The following is a 12,425-nucleotide window of genomic DNA, read 5'->3' on the forward strand; positions in this document are numbered from 1 at the left end:
AAGACTAAGACAAACAGCTTTATTCTGCCGCTAAGCAGCATTGCATCAGCAGTTCTGAAGGGCGCGGCCAGTGTAATTATAAGCACATGAGGCTTAACACCTGCGCCTCAGGTTGATGGACACAGGGCGGCACCCGCAGGGTGATTACGTATCTCGCGACAGCAATGCGACAGACGTAAATCTTGCAATCACTGCTGTCAAACGTCACTTTTCCATACAATAAATAAACAAGTGACGTTTGACAGCAGTGATTGCAAGATTTACGCCTGTCACAAGATACGTAATCAGGTGGATCATCTGCTTTCTCCGTCAATTATTACATTCAAAAAATACAATTATTCAATTTAAATACGTGTACTTATACGTCCAGGGTCATACTTTGTTAACTTTTGTTCCAAATCTTTGGGTGAACCGTCTAATTCCGCCCTAATAGGCTTTCACCCCTATGGGATATTTCAATTATAATAAATCTTCCTCAATGATACAACAATTTTAAATTGGCCTCTCTATAAATAAAGTTATATTTATCTGAGTGTTAATGTTTATTATTGAAATCCTAACAGTTACCTTCCAAGTTCCACTACATCTATTAGGTACCTACACTGAAGCGGTGATAGCCTGGTTTGAACTTCGGCCTCCCTTTCGGGGCGACCGAGCTCGATTTCCGGCACACCTCTAACTTTTCAAGGATACGTGCTTTTTTAATTAGTAATTAAAAAATCACTTGCTTTAACGGCGAGGGAAAAACATCCTGAGGAAACCGAAATGTCTAACAATTCTCAGAGGCGAGTGAAGTCTACCAGTCCGCACATGGTGGCATTGTGGACTACGGCCTAAACCCTTCTCATTCTTAGAGGAGACCCGTGCCTAGTGGGAGTATTAGGATACCGTTAAAGCAACTGATATTTAAATAACTCAACAACACAACACAACACAACTTCGACAGGACAGCCCCAAGGCAGTTTACTTTACTTCCCCTCATGTCTTTGAACCCCTCTGGGTTCTCAATTCCGAAAGAGCTTCCGGTTACGGTCAACTTTTGAGATGATTATCAGCTGCTACAGTCCATCCGATAGAGCAACGCATACTGGATGAATGAAAATTCAGCTCTGACAGTAACGTTATGTTACGACGAATGCAAAGTGTGAGATTTTCGATCATATAGGTACGTTTACTTATTCGATCGCGTGAATGTTAACTGCAATTAATATGGAGTCGAAGGAGCGCCATGTAGTTACAATACTAATAAATCGCACAGTTGGCGGTCTTACGTCGTAGCTAACTTTCACGAAATTGAATAAGTAAACGTAGGTAGAAAATCTTACTCCGCAAACTCCAACTGAAGGTATGATGGATAGTTTGGCTCTTTGATCGATATCAGAGTGCCAAGCTATTTACCATAATATCAATCGATAATGTGCATTTCACAATCGCGTAAAAAAAAGAGGAAAATCCCTGCTTTGAATATAAATAAAAATAATACAGCTACCTACTATTAATTTTATTAACATTGGACGGTTGAGTTTAAGTTTAGGACCATTCGTCTAATACCTAATTCCGACTAAGAATCAGAAGAAGATTACCAAAATGACATAATGGGAGTTCTTTTCCCATTGATTTTAAACAACATCCTATTAGCAGCGTAGAAGATATAGTAAGTAGAAATTGATGGGGCTGGAAATTTATATCCAAAGAGGAAAATGCTCATAAACAAGAGATGAATTCATATTTGACATTGACGTCTAGAAATAAAGTATTTGACATTTGATGTACAGAGTTAGAGGTTATATTCTCGCTGTTTATTTCGCGAAAAAAAAATTTTATTATCCTTATGTGCATTTGATGTTTCATCATAGATTTTGTTGCGAAGATTTTATCAAAATTATTTGTTTAATTATAATTTAAACATGGCCGTTGGAGCTGATATTGTTGTCGATTTATCCGACAACGACGATGATGATTGTGTAGGTAACATTTTAATTCCAACAAATAGTTTTAGTTTAGATTGTAGTGCTTTGCGCATTCCGCAAAACAGCCAATGAAGTTTATTTTAGATCTGTTCTATAATAATTTAGAAGTAAGATTAGGACTTGCCCATTCTATTTAATAGAATTTGCTATTCACAATTGGTGCGAAAGTTACAAAATAGGGCGGATACCGTAATGTGTACAGCTGGCGGCTTTTGCAACACATTGACTAGTTAGTCTAGTGGCTAGCATGTTCAGATGACAACTGCATTTTCTGGGTTCGATTCCCGGATTAAGCAAAAAATATTTAGATTGCGTTTTTTGTTAAAGAATTCTCAGTAGTAGCCCAGAGTTAAAATATTGGCGATGTCAACCCCTTCCTTCAACGAACAGGTTACTGGTCCTGGTTGTATGATCACTTGTTAGTGACCATATAACCAGGTCAACCTGATTAACTCACACTCAAGCACCATAGAGTCAAAGTCAAAGATTTCTTTATTGAAATAGACACATAGATGGCACTTTTGATGCATACGTTACATGAAAAATATGACATAGAAGTCAGTTGATGGCGATAACTAAATTCATCATCTTAAAACTAAAACTAAAGGTAGAAATTCCAGCATTCAGCAGTAGATGCATGTATCTTGAGGAAATAAGCAATTTTATTTTGATTGAGCAGTTGAGTCAGTTAAATGGAAGCAAATAAACAAACACACATACATTTGCTCTTTATATTTTAGTGTTCGAATCCCTATCATAACAAATACTACTACATAACTAACACTAAATTACAGGTGTTAGAAGCAGTTATATACAACTCAAACAGCAATCACAACAATTACTTTACTTATGATAAAATATTCAAAGAAAATCCACTTCTAGCGGAAGTTATTGAGAAATGTTTCAACTTAGAAAGCACAGAAGGAATGCTCAGAGTTATAAACAAAACTTTACTAGAAGTTTACAAAGAAGCAGACCCAAAGTTTAAGTCCTCATCAGATTTTGAGACTGTTTTGAAAAGGACTTTGATACGTCTAGACAAAGATCCTAATCATAAGTTTTCTCATATAAAAGATTTGTGCGAGACATTAAGGTCCAGTAAGTTTAAGAAACGGGTACAACTGATCACATTGGAAAAGAAAATAAGGCGTAAGTTTGTTCAGCTACAATGCAGTTAATGATTGTCTTAATGACAATGTTGCTTGGAAGCATCATAAGCTGCTTACATCGCTCAGAAGACAGAATAATTACTGTTTTAAACAATTAAATACTGATTTTGGATAAGAGCAACAGCTGAATTTCTTGCAGGCATATGACAGACTTGATGTTTCAATAGAGCTTGTACTAATTGAAACAAGTTAATATTTTTATTTTTAATAAGTATTTGGATGGCAACTTATCTTCCATCATACCAGATCTTCAACTGATTGCTACAAAACTAATTGCAGGAAAGCCAAGACCTTTTGCTTAAATGCCATAGCATACCTCTGTGAGCCTGTGAGGTTGGCAAATGTTGACCTTTTTTTTTCATATTGTCTTATTCATGATGCACACATACCTTAACCTAAATAGGAAGTACTTTGAAATTTATTTTTTAAATTTGTGTGTGATATAGACTGGTTGAGATTAACATTTTCAAACGTGCACTCTTGAAGTTCATAATATTATAGTATAAATTAAAACAATGCCAATATTATTATAATCAGTGTGTATTCAGAAGTCAAGTTATGTGTTCATCCTAATATTATTTAGCTTTATGCATGCTTCCAGCGAATGACAGAAGAAAGTTGTCCTTGAAAAGAAAAAGCTATCTGGAAAGGAAAAACAAAAGGCAAAAGACTGATATAATTGATTTGGATAAATATGAGGAGATTCCTACTATTAATTTAGTTCAAGATTACATAAACAATGATAGTCCCATAGTTATTGATGATGAAAAACAGAATCCCAATTCTGAAGAAAATTGTGATTGCTTTACTGAAATAAGCAGAGCTGAACTCAGACTGCAAAATAATAACCAAACACAAAATCAAAAGTTGGGAAATTCGGTAGATGCAAATAAATTATCAGGTTTCAATAATCTTAAAGAAAATATAGAAAACCTTAGAACAAATATTGAATGTACACAACAAAATTATGTAGCTTTTCTCATTTGTGATTCCGTTTCAAAAATAAATGCAGACAAATTATTAGTTCCAAGAACAAACTGTGAAAGTAACACTCCTGAAAGTCCAGAGAAATTATTAGTACCTCAGAAAGTATCCAATATAGATTTGTCTGCAGAAGATGAACCTCCTAGAATAGACTTGGAAAAAATAAAAAATATTGAACTACAGATATCAAGATACAAAGAATTTATAGCTAAACTTGATGAGGAAGAAGTCACCGAGGATAGTCTCTCTTCCCCTTATGTAAAGAGTGAAAAGTGAGTTAATTTTTAAGTAAATATTATTATACTTATTTCAAACCTAGTTTCACAGCAACTTAGTTTGCATAGATTTTTTATCTCAATGTTTAAAAGTATCCTAGGTTCTTACTCGTATCTGGCGGCCGATTGGCGCAGTGGGAAGCGACCCTGCTTTCTGAGTCCCAGACTGTGGGTTCGATTCCCACAACTGGACAATATTTGAAACATGAATGTTTTCACTTTCAGTGTCTGTGTGTTTATCTATATATTATTATTCATCAGTTACCTTAGTACCCATAACACAAACTACGCTTCCTTTGGAACTAGATGGCGATGTGTGTATTGTCATAGTATATTTATTTATTTATATCTTTAAAAAAATATACTACTAAAAGTTACTTCAATCTATTGCTAGGTTAAACAGGAAACGCGAAACGATATATAGAATGGTTTATTTTATACAGGAAAATAAAAATAATAAATAGATTTTATGGTCATCCTTAAAATTTATTTAATATTCTATCTATTTAATCTCATGATTGCAATTTTTTTAATTACAGACTAATAACAGTTTTTTTTTTTTTTTAATAACAGATTTTAATTAATTTCGGCAATTATTTGCATTTTTGTAGATGTAAAGAGAAAATAGTAGCATTATACAAAGAGTTATGTACTCTAACTGGGGCAGAGGCAATTAAGAGACGTGAAGTAACACTGACAGTCATTGAAGGTCACCCGTCCGGTCCTGTGAAGAGGCTCGAGAGGTTTCTCAACCGGAATATCGGTAGCGATGGTAACCCACCTTTCCCAGATTTCAACGATGTAGTCAAGTGTGTTGAGATAGCGAATGCTAATGATAATCTTGGTTGGAATAAAGGCCAAGTTATGCGAGAAGGTAAGTTAATATATTAATCTGTATTATGTTATTATTCCTAACTTTAAAAACATGTCCTCTTAATTTCTTTCAGTCCCCACTCTACTGCTTTACGAGGAAAATTTTCGAAATAAAAAATTTATTACGCTTATGCTAAAAATTTGACTGTCTGTGAAGTCCTTCACTTGCCCTTGATCTCACCTAGTGATGCGGTCTAAGATAACGGGCTGACCAGCTATAGGCTATGGTAGTCACATCTCTAATATACGCGACATATTATACACGCGATAGCAGCAGGTTGTCGGTAGTGTGGTAACTAGCCACGGCTAAAGCCTCCTACCTGACCAACCCAGACCAACCAGAAATTTTAGTTCCCTAGTTGCCGCCGCGGGGAATCGAACCTGCGACTTTCCACTTAGAACCACAGCGATCTCCGTTCCGCCAGAGAGCTCGTCAGAATAAAAAAAAACCTATTTCCGATTTCGAAACTCTGTGTGAATGGCTCACTGGCAAAACTTTAAAACATACTACACTTGTAATAAAAACTATTTTCCCACTCACGTATCTAGCGAGCGCCCTATTCACTCACTGCGGTCACGCGCTGCAGAAGCGACGTAAGAAGCGAGAGTGGAAAGACCTTCTCTCGCGCGTTAAAGCGGAAAATTGTGACGGAGACCCGGCCGATGCGGACCCCGAGTTGCTAGCACGATTAGAAGCCAATAAGCGAGTCGCCTTGAAGAAAGAATCCGATTTACTTGAAAGGTAAACACTGCAAGCAAGGCAGCATTCAATGTGTGCTCCTGTAAGGAACTGCGACCCTGGTGTGGCATTTTAACTAAATTTCGTGATACAGTACGCTTATTGCGTAACTTGTGATCATCACATTGCTATAATCAAAATTTAAAATTCAATTTTTATCGTTTAAGTAGTCCTTAACATTATAATTGGAAATCATTTATTTGCTTAGACTGGGATTATTAGCAAATCAGAAAACAATTCGATAGTCATCATTGCTGCCGGCGGTTTCGACTGTCTATCTTCTGATCCCAAATCAGTTGTTGATAATTAGCTTAAACTATATTGATAAGTACTAATTCCTAAAACTTTCATAAAACTTTGTAACACCAGTGCGCTTAGTCAGGCTGTTTTGGACATAGGCCTCCTCTAGAATTATCTATTCTAATCTATTTAGGAATAAATATCACATAATTAAATAGTATTAGTAGTAGTAGTAGTGTATAAGTAAAAATTTATTTAGTCGGAGAATAGATGCTATTTTTATTTTATTTTATTTATTTTAAATTGATACTTATAGACTTATCAATTAGACTACTAGGAATATTACTAAAGTCCAGTGCTTTATGGATAATTTTGTCATGAAAATACAAATTACAATCATTTCAACAAATAAATAAATAAGTAAATAAATGATTCTTTACGTTATATATGAATTTATCTGATTCATAAATTCTTTAATTATTAAGGGCCTTCATAAGCAACTATGAAGCGTTCATGCGTATTTGTTAACATTATACAGAGATGATAGTGATAACTTCATTTGTTAACTTAAAACTTTACATTGCAGATACTCAACGATGCAGAATTTGCCACAAGATCGGAAAAAATCAAAAGATGTTCAACTGCCACCAGATACCGATGATGATGTTAAATATGATAGCGATGAAAGTTCAGATGAATGTGATTCATTGAAAGTAAATTTAGAAGAAAACAACTCATTTGTACTGACCACAGCAAACACGTCAAATTCTATAGATATCAGCAAAATAGTTAATGGTTATTCAAATCAAACTGAAACTAAAAGTAAATTCAAAGCAATTCAAAATGTCAACTTTGTACAAAAAGACTGTCCGCCTCAAATAGTTGCAGAATCAATAACTAATGAATCTATTATAGATGAATTTGGTGTCAAACTTATTGATCCGAGGGAAATTCCAAATGTCAACGCTAATGTTCCAACAAATATCGCTGTAAATTTTGAATCCAACGTTGGAGAAGTAAATAATAAAGAAACAATCTGCGTTGAATCAAATTTTGAAGATGATGATATTCAGAATAATGTTTCTAATGTTACTAGTCAAAGTTTCGAAACAAATGTTGAAGAAAATTGTAAGTTTTATGACCAAAACGTGAATTACGAATCCAACGTTGCAGAAGTAAATATTAAAAGCGAAGTAAATTTAAATGAGGCTATGGATAAAACTGAATTGGATGTTGTAAAGACCGAAACAGATCCTACGGAGAATATAGCAAAACTTTTAAACAATTTCGGTGATAACTACACTGTTTCCATACTTGAAATTGAGGATCCATTTTTTGTTATAGAAATATCGGACAGTTCAGATGAGGACTGAGAAGTTTTTCTATTGTAACCTGTTTATGCAACAGTAACCCCAGTAATTGGCGCATGAAATATTTTTTTTGTGAAATGTGAATACCGTTGTTAGCTCCGTCGTAATGACAATGGTGATAAACGTGTCAATTGCACAACTATTTTGAAAACGAGACAGTAAGCAGTCATTATTGTCACACAAATATGTGAGAGTTAGAGGTGTATGAAATTTCATTGTGAACACTTTAAATATTTGGTGCTTTAAACCTTGTTACGTATTTGTCTACTAATATGAACTTAAATATGTATTTTACAATGTCGTAGATATCCTGTTATATAAATTTAAATACTATTAGCTATGATATGGTTAAAATCAGTTTTACAATTTCGTAGACTCAGTCTTAAATAAATTTATATTCTATTGTCCGGGTGACATGGTTGATATTTTAATGAAGGTTTTACGAACATATTTTTACGCTAGGGCGAGATTTTCTTTAGCACGTGAATTTGGAGCAATAAAGAAAGCCTTGGCGTGCCAAAGATATATTGTAGGAATATCGAATTTAATGTCATCACTAGTGCTTTATTGGATTTTCAAGGATAGACGATAAGAAGTAACGTCATTCGTAAGCCGTACAAATTCAACTTTGGCATTAACGTAAAATGATTTTTATATTTCGACAAAATAGAGGATATTATTGCGTTATTTCATTTTTCTATTGTTTTAATTTTATAACGTATTTTTTTTAAGAAAATCGTCAATTATACTAGCGCTCTTATGGGCAATCTTTATATACTCTGTACCTAACTCTATTTTGTGTAAATACTTAATTGGACGATGGGGCTAAAAGGAGGGAACCGTTTTGATTATTTATTTCAACTTAATTTTGTTTCAAGGCTAACTTTACAGAATCAGTGCTTTGATTAATAAGGCTTTTGTTGGATTAAGATACTTTATGTGTTAAAATAACACAGAATTGTGTTAGACACATAACTTTGGTTTCGTCAATCTGAGCAAAGTCAAAGTATATATATAGATCCCAGCTTATGAACCCAATGCTATATAGTAATTATAGTGATTTAAGAGATTTTTTTTTTCTCAACACAGTGTTTTTTTTTGGCTGCCATTGCATATCTTCAATTTGGATTGCTGAAATTGACGTTATCAATGCATAGTGAGTTTTTTGTCATCCCATGCAACGTGTAACCGAATTACGAAATAATGTTAAAGATTGCATAAGCGTACTTCATAAGGAATCACCCTGAAAAAATATGGAATCAATAAAGAATAAAGCATTTTTAGTTTTCCATACAAACGAATTCAAAACATTGTAAGTGTTTACTTATGAAGATAAAAGACCGACAGGCGCATAGTTACAGAGGTCCCATGATTTTAGCTTTGCACGTGATGTTAGGGCTGTATCTGTTTTCTTTCAGTAAAAAACTGGCAGAGGTTTACCAAACTTAGATTTTCGGTTTCACAGATAAGTCTCAGAGACAGTACATAATGTATCTCTAAAGCCTGAGAAGTATTATTTCGATTTTCATTCACATTTTGTATATCTCCCGTCAAATCGAAAAGGATTTCGATGTTTTTATATTCGATAATAGGTCTTGTTGTTACCCTTTAGCAGTCGTACTTTTGTAAATACTAGCACTCAATAGAACAGCTAAACACTTATGCCCGTTTTGATTATCAAAGAACAAGACAATGCCTTAGTAAGTAACGCTTAATAAAAGAAGATTAAATGCTTACATTATACCTTTCACCAATCAATTTTAACTAGACAACTCATATAACCTAACTTGTCTATGATTCTTGCGACAAGATGTGGTTTTTTGTGTTTGTATTATCATATTATTAATTTTTAATTTTATGTAAGGTTATCAAAATAACCGAATATATTTTTTTCATCTGTGAAGTGTCAGTTTTCTTTAAACTAAGAGCTGTAGAACTAACCACTTACTCAGGCCGACCGCTCACAATAATTGACAGAGGCGATAAAAATTACACGTTCACCAGTTTAACGCTCTGAGCAATTCTCCTTTAAAACGTGACATTGGAAAAATATTTGTGTTCTGTGCACGTAAAAAGCCATTCTCCTAAGAAAAGAAGAAGAACATCAGGCACCGCCGAATCAGTTTCGTATCATAATATACTTAGTCATCATCTAATAGTTGGTGAAACGTTTTTAGAAAATTATTATGCATCCGATTTAAGCGTTTCTTGGATTAGTGAAAACGGACATTAATCTTGTTTAACCTAAACTATTCCTTCTAGCATAACTTTTTAGTAAATAACAATAAGTGTGTGTGATGTTAGTTTCGTTTAAAATTACGGAATACGATAGGTATACCTATCGTATTCCGTAATAGGGTTTTAACGATCTTGTTATAAAAACTAAAAAATACATAACTATTTTGTAACCTGTTGTAATATTATATATCCTGTGATAACTGATAAGTAGACATAATAAATTATATTATAATAAAGAAATACATTAAGTTTATAATTATTCTTGGTTTGTTATTTATTATACTTTTCCATAAACTAAATATACAAAAGTGACGTTTGACAGCAGGGATCTGTAACGCCATCTAGTAGGAAAGATTGCAGATTCAATTTACTTTTCTAAACGGGACTAGTTTTTGTTAGTGTTTTTACCTACACTGCAGGAAATATAAATTTGTAAATTTGGCCACGGTTAATTAAGTACCTCTCAGTTGGATTGCATTATTTTTTTCTCAATCATGTCTATCGCAGTGACATAGTATCTACTGTTATAGTAGCAACTTCCTAAAGTTCTTATAAAAAATAAGCGTCATTAGCTATACTCCGCGAACAGCAAGGACAATCTATATGGTGCAATACATAATTTCTTCAATCTTGACACTCTACACCAAACAGATCTCCGTCAATGTATCCTCTTCGCAATTTTCGCTCCGTCACCGGAGCATCCTCTGGAGATGGTGTCAATTAATAATTGTTAAGAATATAATCTATAATTTTTCTAAAGTCTATAAAAAGGGAGGTATGTTTGTGGGCTAGGCTATATTGCTACATATCGCCTAGCCTTGCAATTAACAACATAAAGAAATCGTTTACAAGACTAATATTGAAACATCAGAAACCACTCCACTTAGTAGTGTTTACCATAAAATGGGGAAAATGGGAAAAGTTTGAGCGGGGCGTCTTCAGTTTTTGGACAAAATGTTTTGCATGCAATAATGGTTGAATGAGGGTTTTGTGTGTTCTTTATTATGTGGCCTAGCCCTATACTTACCTTTTATTTGCATTATTGTTACTGATGCAGTAAGACGTCGGTCGCATACAAAATTTACGAGAAAAGTGTCCAGAGTTAACCTATTCATGTAAAGAAATTTAAAACATTTGAATTTAAATCATATATCTCCATGACATTACTGATACTTTTTGCTTGCAATAATCAATCTGCTTATGCAGCTTCGACCGGAAGGAGTTTTATATATATTAAAATCACCTTACGCAGATTCGTAATGTGGTGGGAATGAAGCGTATTGAGAGCAGTAATATTTTAAAGAAAGTGGGCTGTATTGATAGACGAACAAGAAAATGTATAAAGATTAGGAAAAAACATGAAGGACGGATTGGAAGGAAATAAAGATAGGAGTTTTAATTAGAGGGAAAGAGATAATGTCTAATTCGTTATTTTAATATATGCCTTTTGTTTTGGCACGTATTTGATTGCCATATTAAAATTGAGGTTTGTATTATTACCAATATGCCTTATGCATTTTTTTTTTCAAACGACAGACGAAGTTGCTTGTATTAATGATCTGTTTCTATATCTACTACCAATTCGTAAGGGGCCATATAGAAGAAGAGGCGCAAGAAACTCCAGAGCAACCCATCTTTTAAATCTCATGTTTACAACATATTATTACAAATATTACTTTATTTTCTAATGACACATATTTTATACCATAGATGAAATTACTACCAAATTATAAACACAGACAAACATATAGGTACAATGTTTTTCCACAGTAGGCAACGATCTCCAAGAAAACTAAAATAAATAACATACCACATAAATAGAACCAAATAATAACTAAAACAAACATTTTTTTATACAATAAGCGACTCTACTTTACTTTGTTCCAAATCATTCGATCGCTCAGTTATCCAGCGGAATATTGTAAAAGTAAATTTGGTATTTTCTTTGCCTGCGTGCGTCAATTTCATACTTCAGTTAAATAATTTTTGTTTATACTATGCAGAATGCAATTTTGTACGTGTAATCTATTAGTCCACTGTCCAACAAATAAAGAGTAGCGCGAAATTCATACTGTTTTTGCGCTGGTCCGAAGTCCATTTCTTACTAAGTCAGTGGTTGCACTACAGATTTCTCCTGCTTTATGCGGAGTTTAGTAAAATTAAGCTTTATTTTCATAATCATGTAAGTCTGAAAAGTAACGCCTACTTCTATCCAATACCTTTTCATAAAGTAACCTTGCTTGTATTTTCGATGCCCCTCTCGTTCCATGATGAATGGTAATATAGATTTTCAGCTTTCGCAAGTTTTAGAATAACAATTTTAAGAAAGAAAAAGAATTGTAGACACAATTACTAGGTAAGTTACTTGCGTAGAATGACCAGATACTATTTTGTTGAAGAAAATACTTACCTACTCAATCTTCCAGTTTCAGACTCTGTGAATGCCGCATATGCTATCGTCTGGCAGACCAGGCAGACCTGGCCTCCTTCCTACATGTACATAATACTTTTCTCTATGCGACACCTATTGGCGCTTAGGTCACCTCGTACGTGTCAACGCATACTTA

The 12,425-nt window shown here is 33.9% G+C and overlaps 1 protein-coding gene across 1 annotated transcript; it reads left to right on the forward strand.

Annotated features, from left to right (window-relative positions):
- The first annotated feature begins 1,785 nt into the window (after nt 1-1,785).
- Nucleotides 1,786-8,027, forward strand: LOC120630975. Its single transcript, XM_039900348.1, has 6 exons — nt 1,786-1,964; nt 2,765-3,119; nt 3,741-4,395; nt 5,010-5,272; nt 5,821-6,013; nt 6,837-8,027. Exons 1-6 carry the CDS (start codon nt 1,908-1,910, stop codon nt 7,621-7,623), a joined length of 2,310 nt encoding a protein of 769 aa, XP_039756282.1. The 5' UTR covers nt 1,786-1,907; the 3' UTR covers nt 7,624-8,027.
- Nucleotides 8,028-12,425: the final 4,398 nt, after the last annotated feature.

This window comes from Pararge aegeria, chromosome 17 (assembly GCF_905163445.1).
Source record: "Pararge aegeria chromosome 17, ilParAegt1.1, whole genome shotgun sequence".
Lineage (NCBI taxonomy): Eukaryota > Metazoa > Arthropoda > Insecta > Lepidoptera > Nymphalidae > Pararge > Pararge aegeria.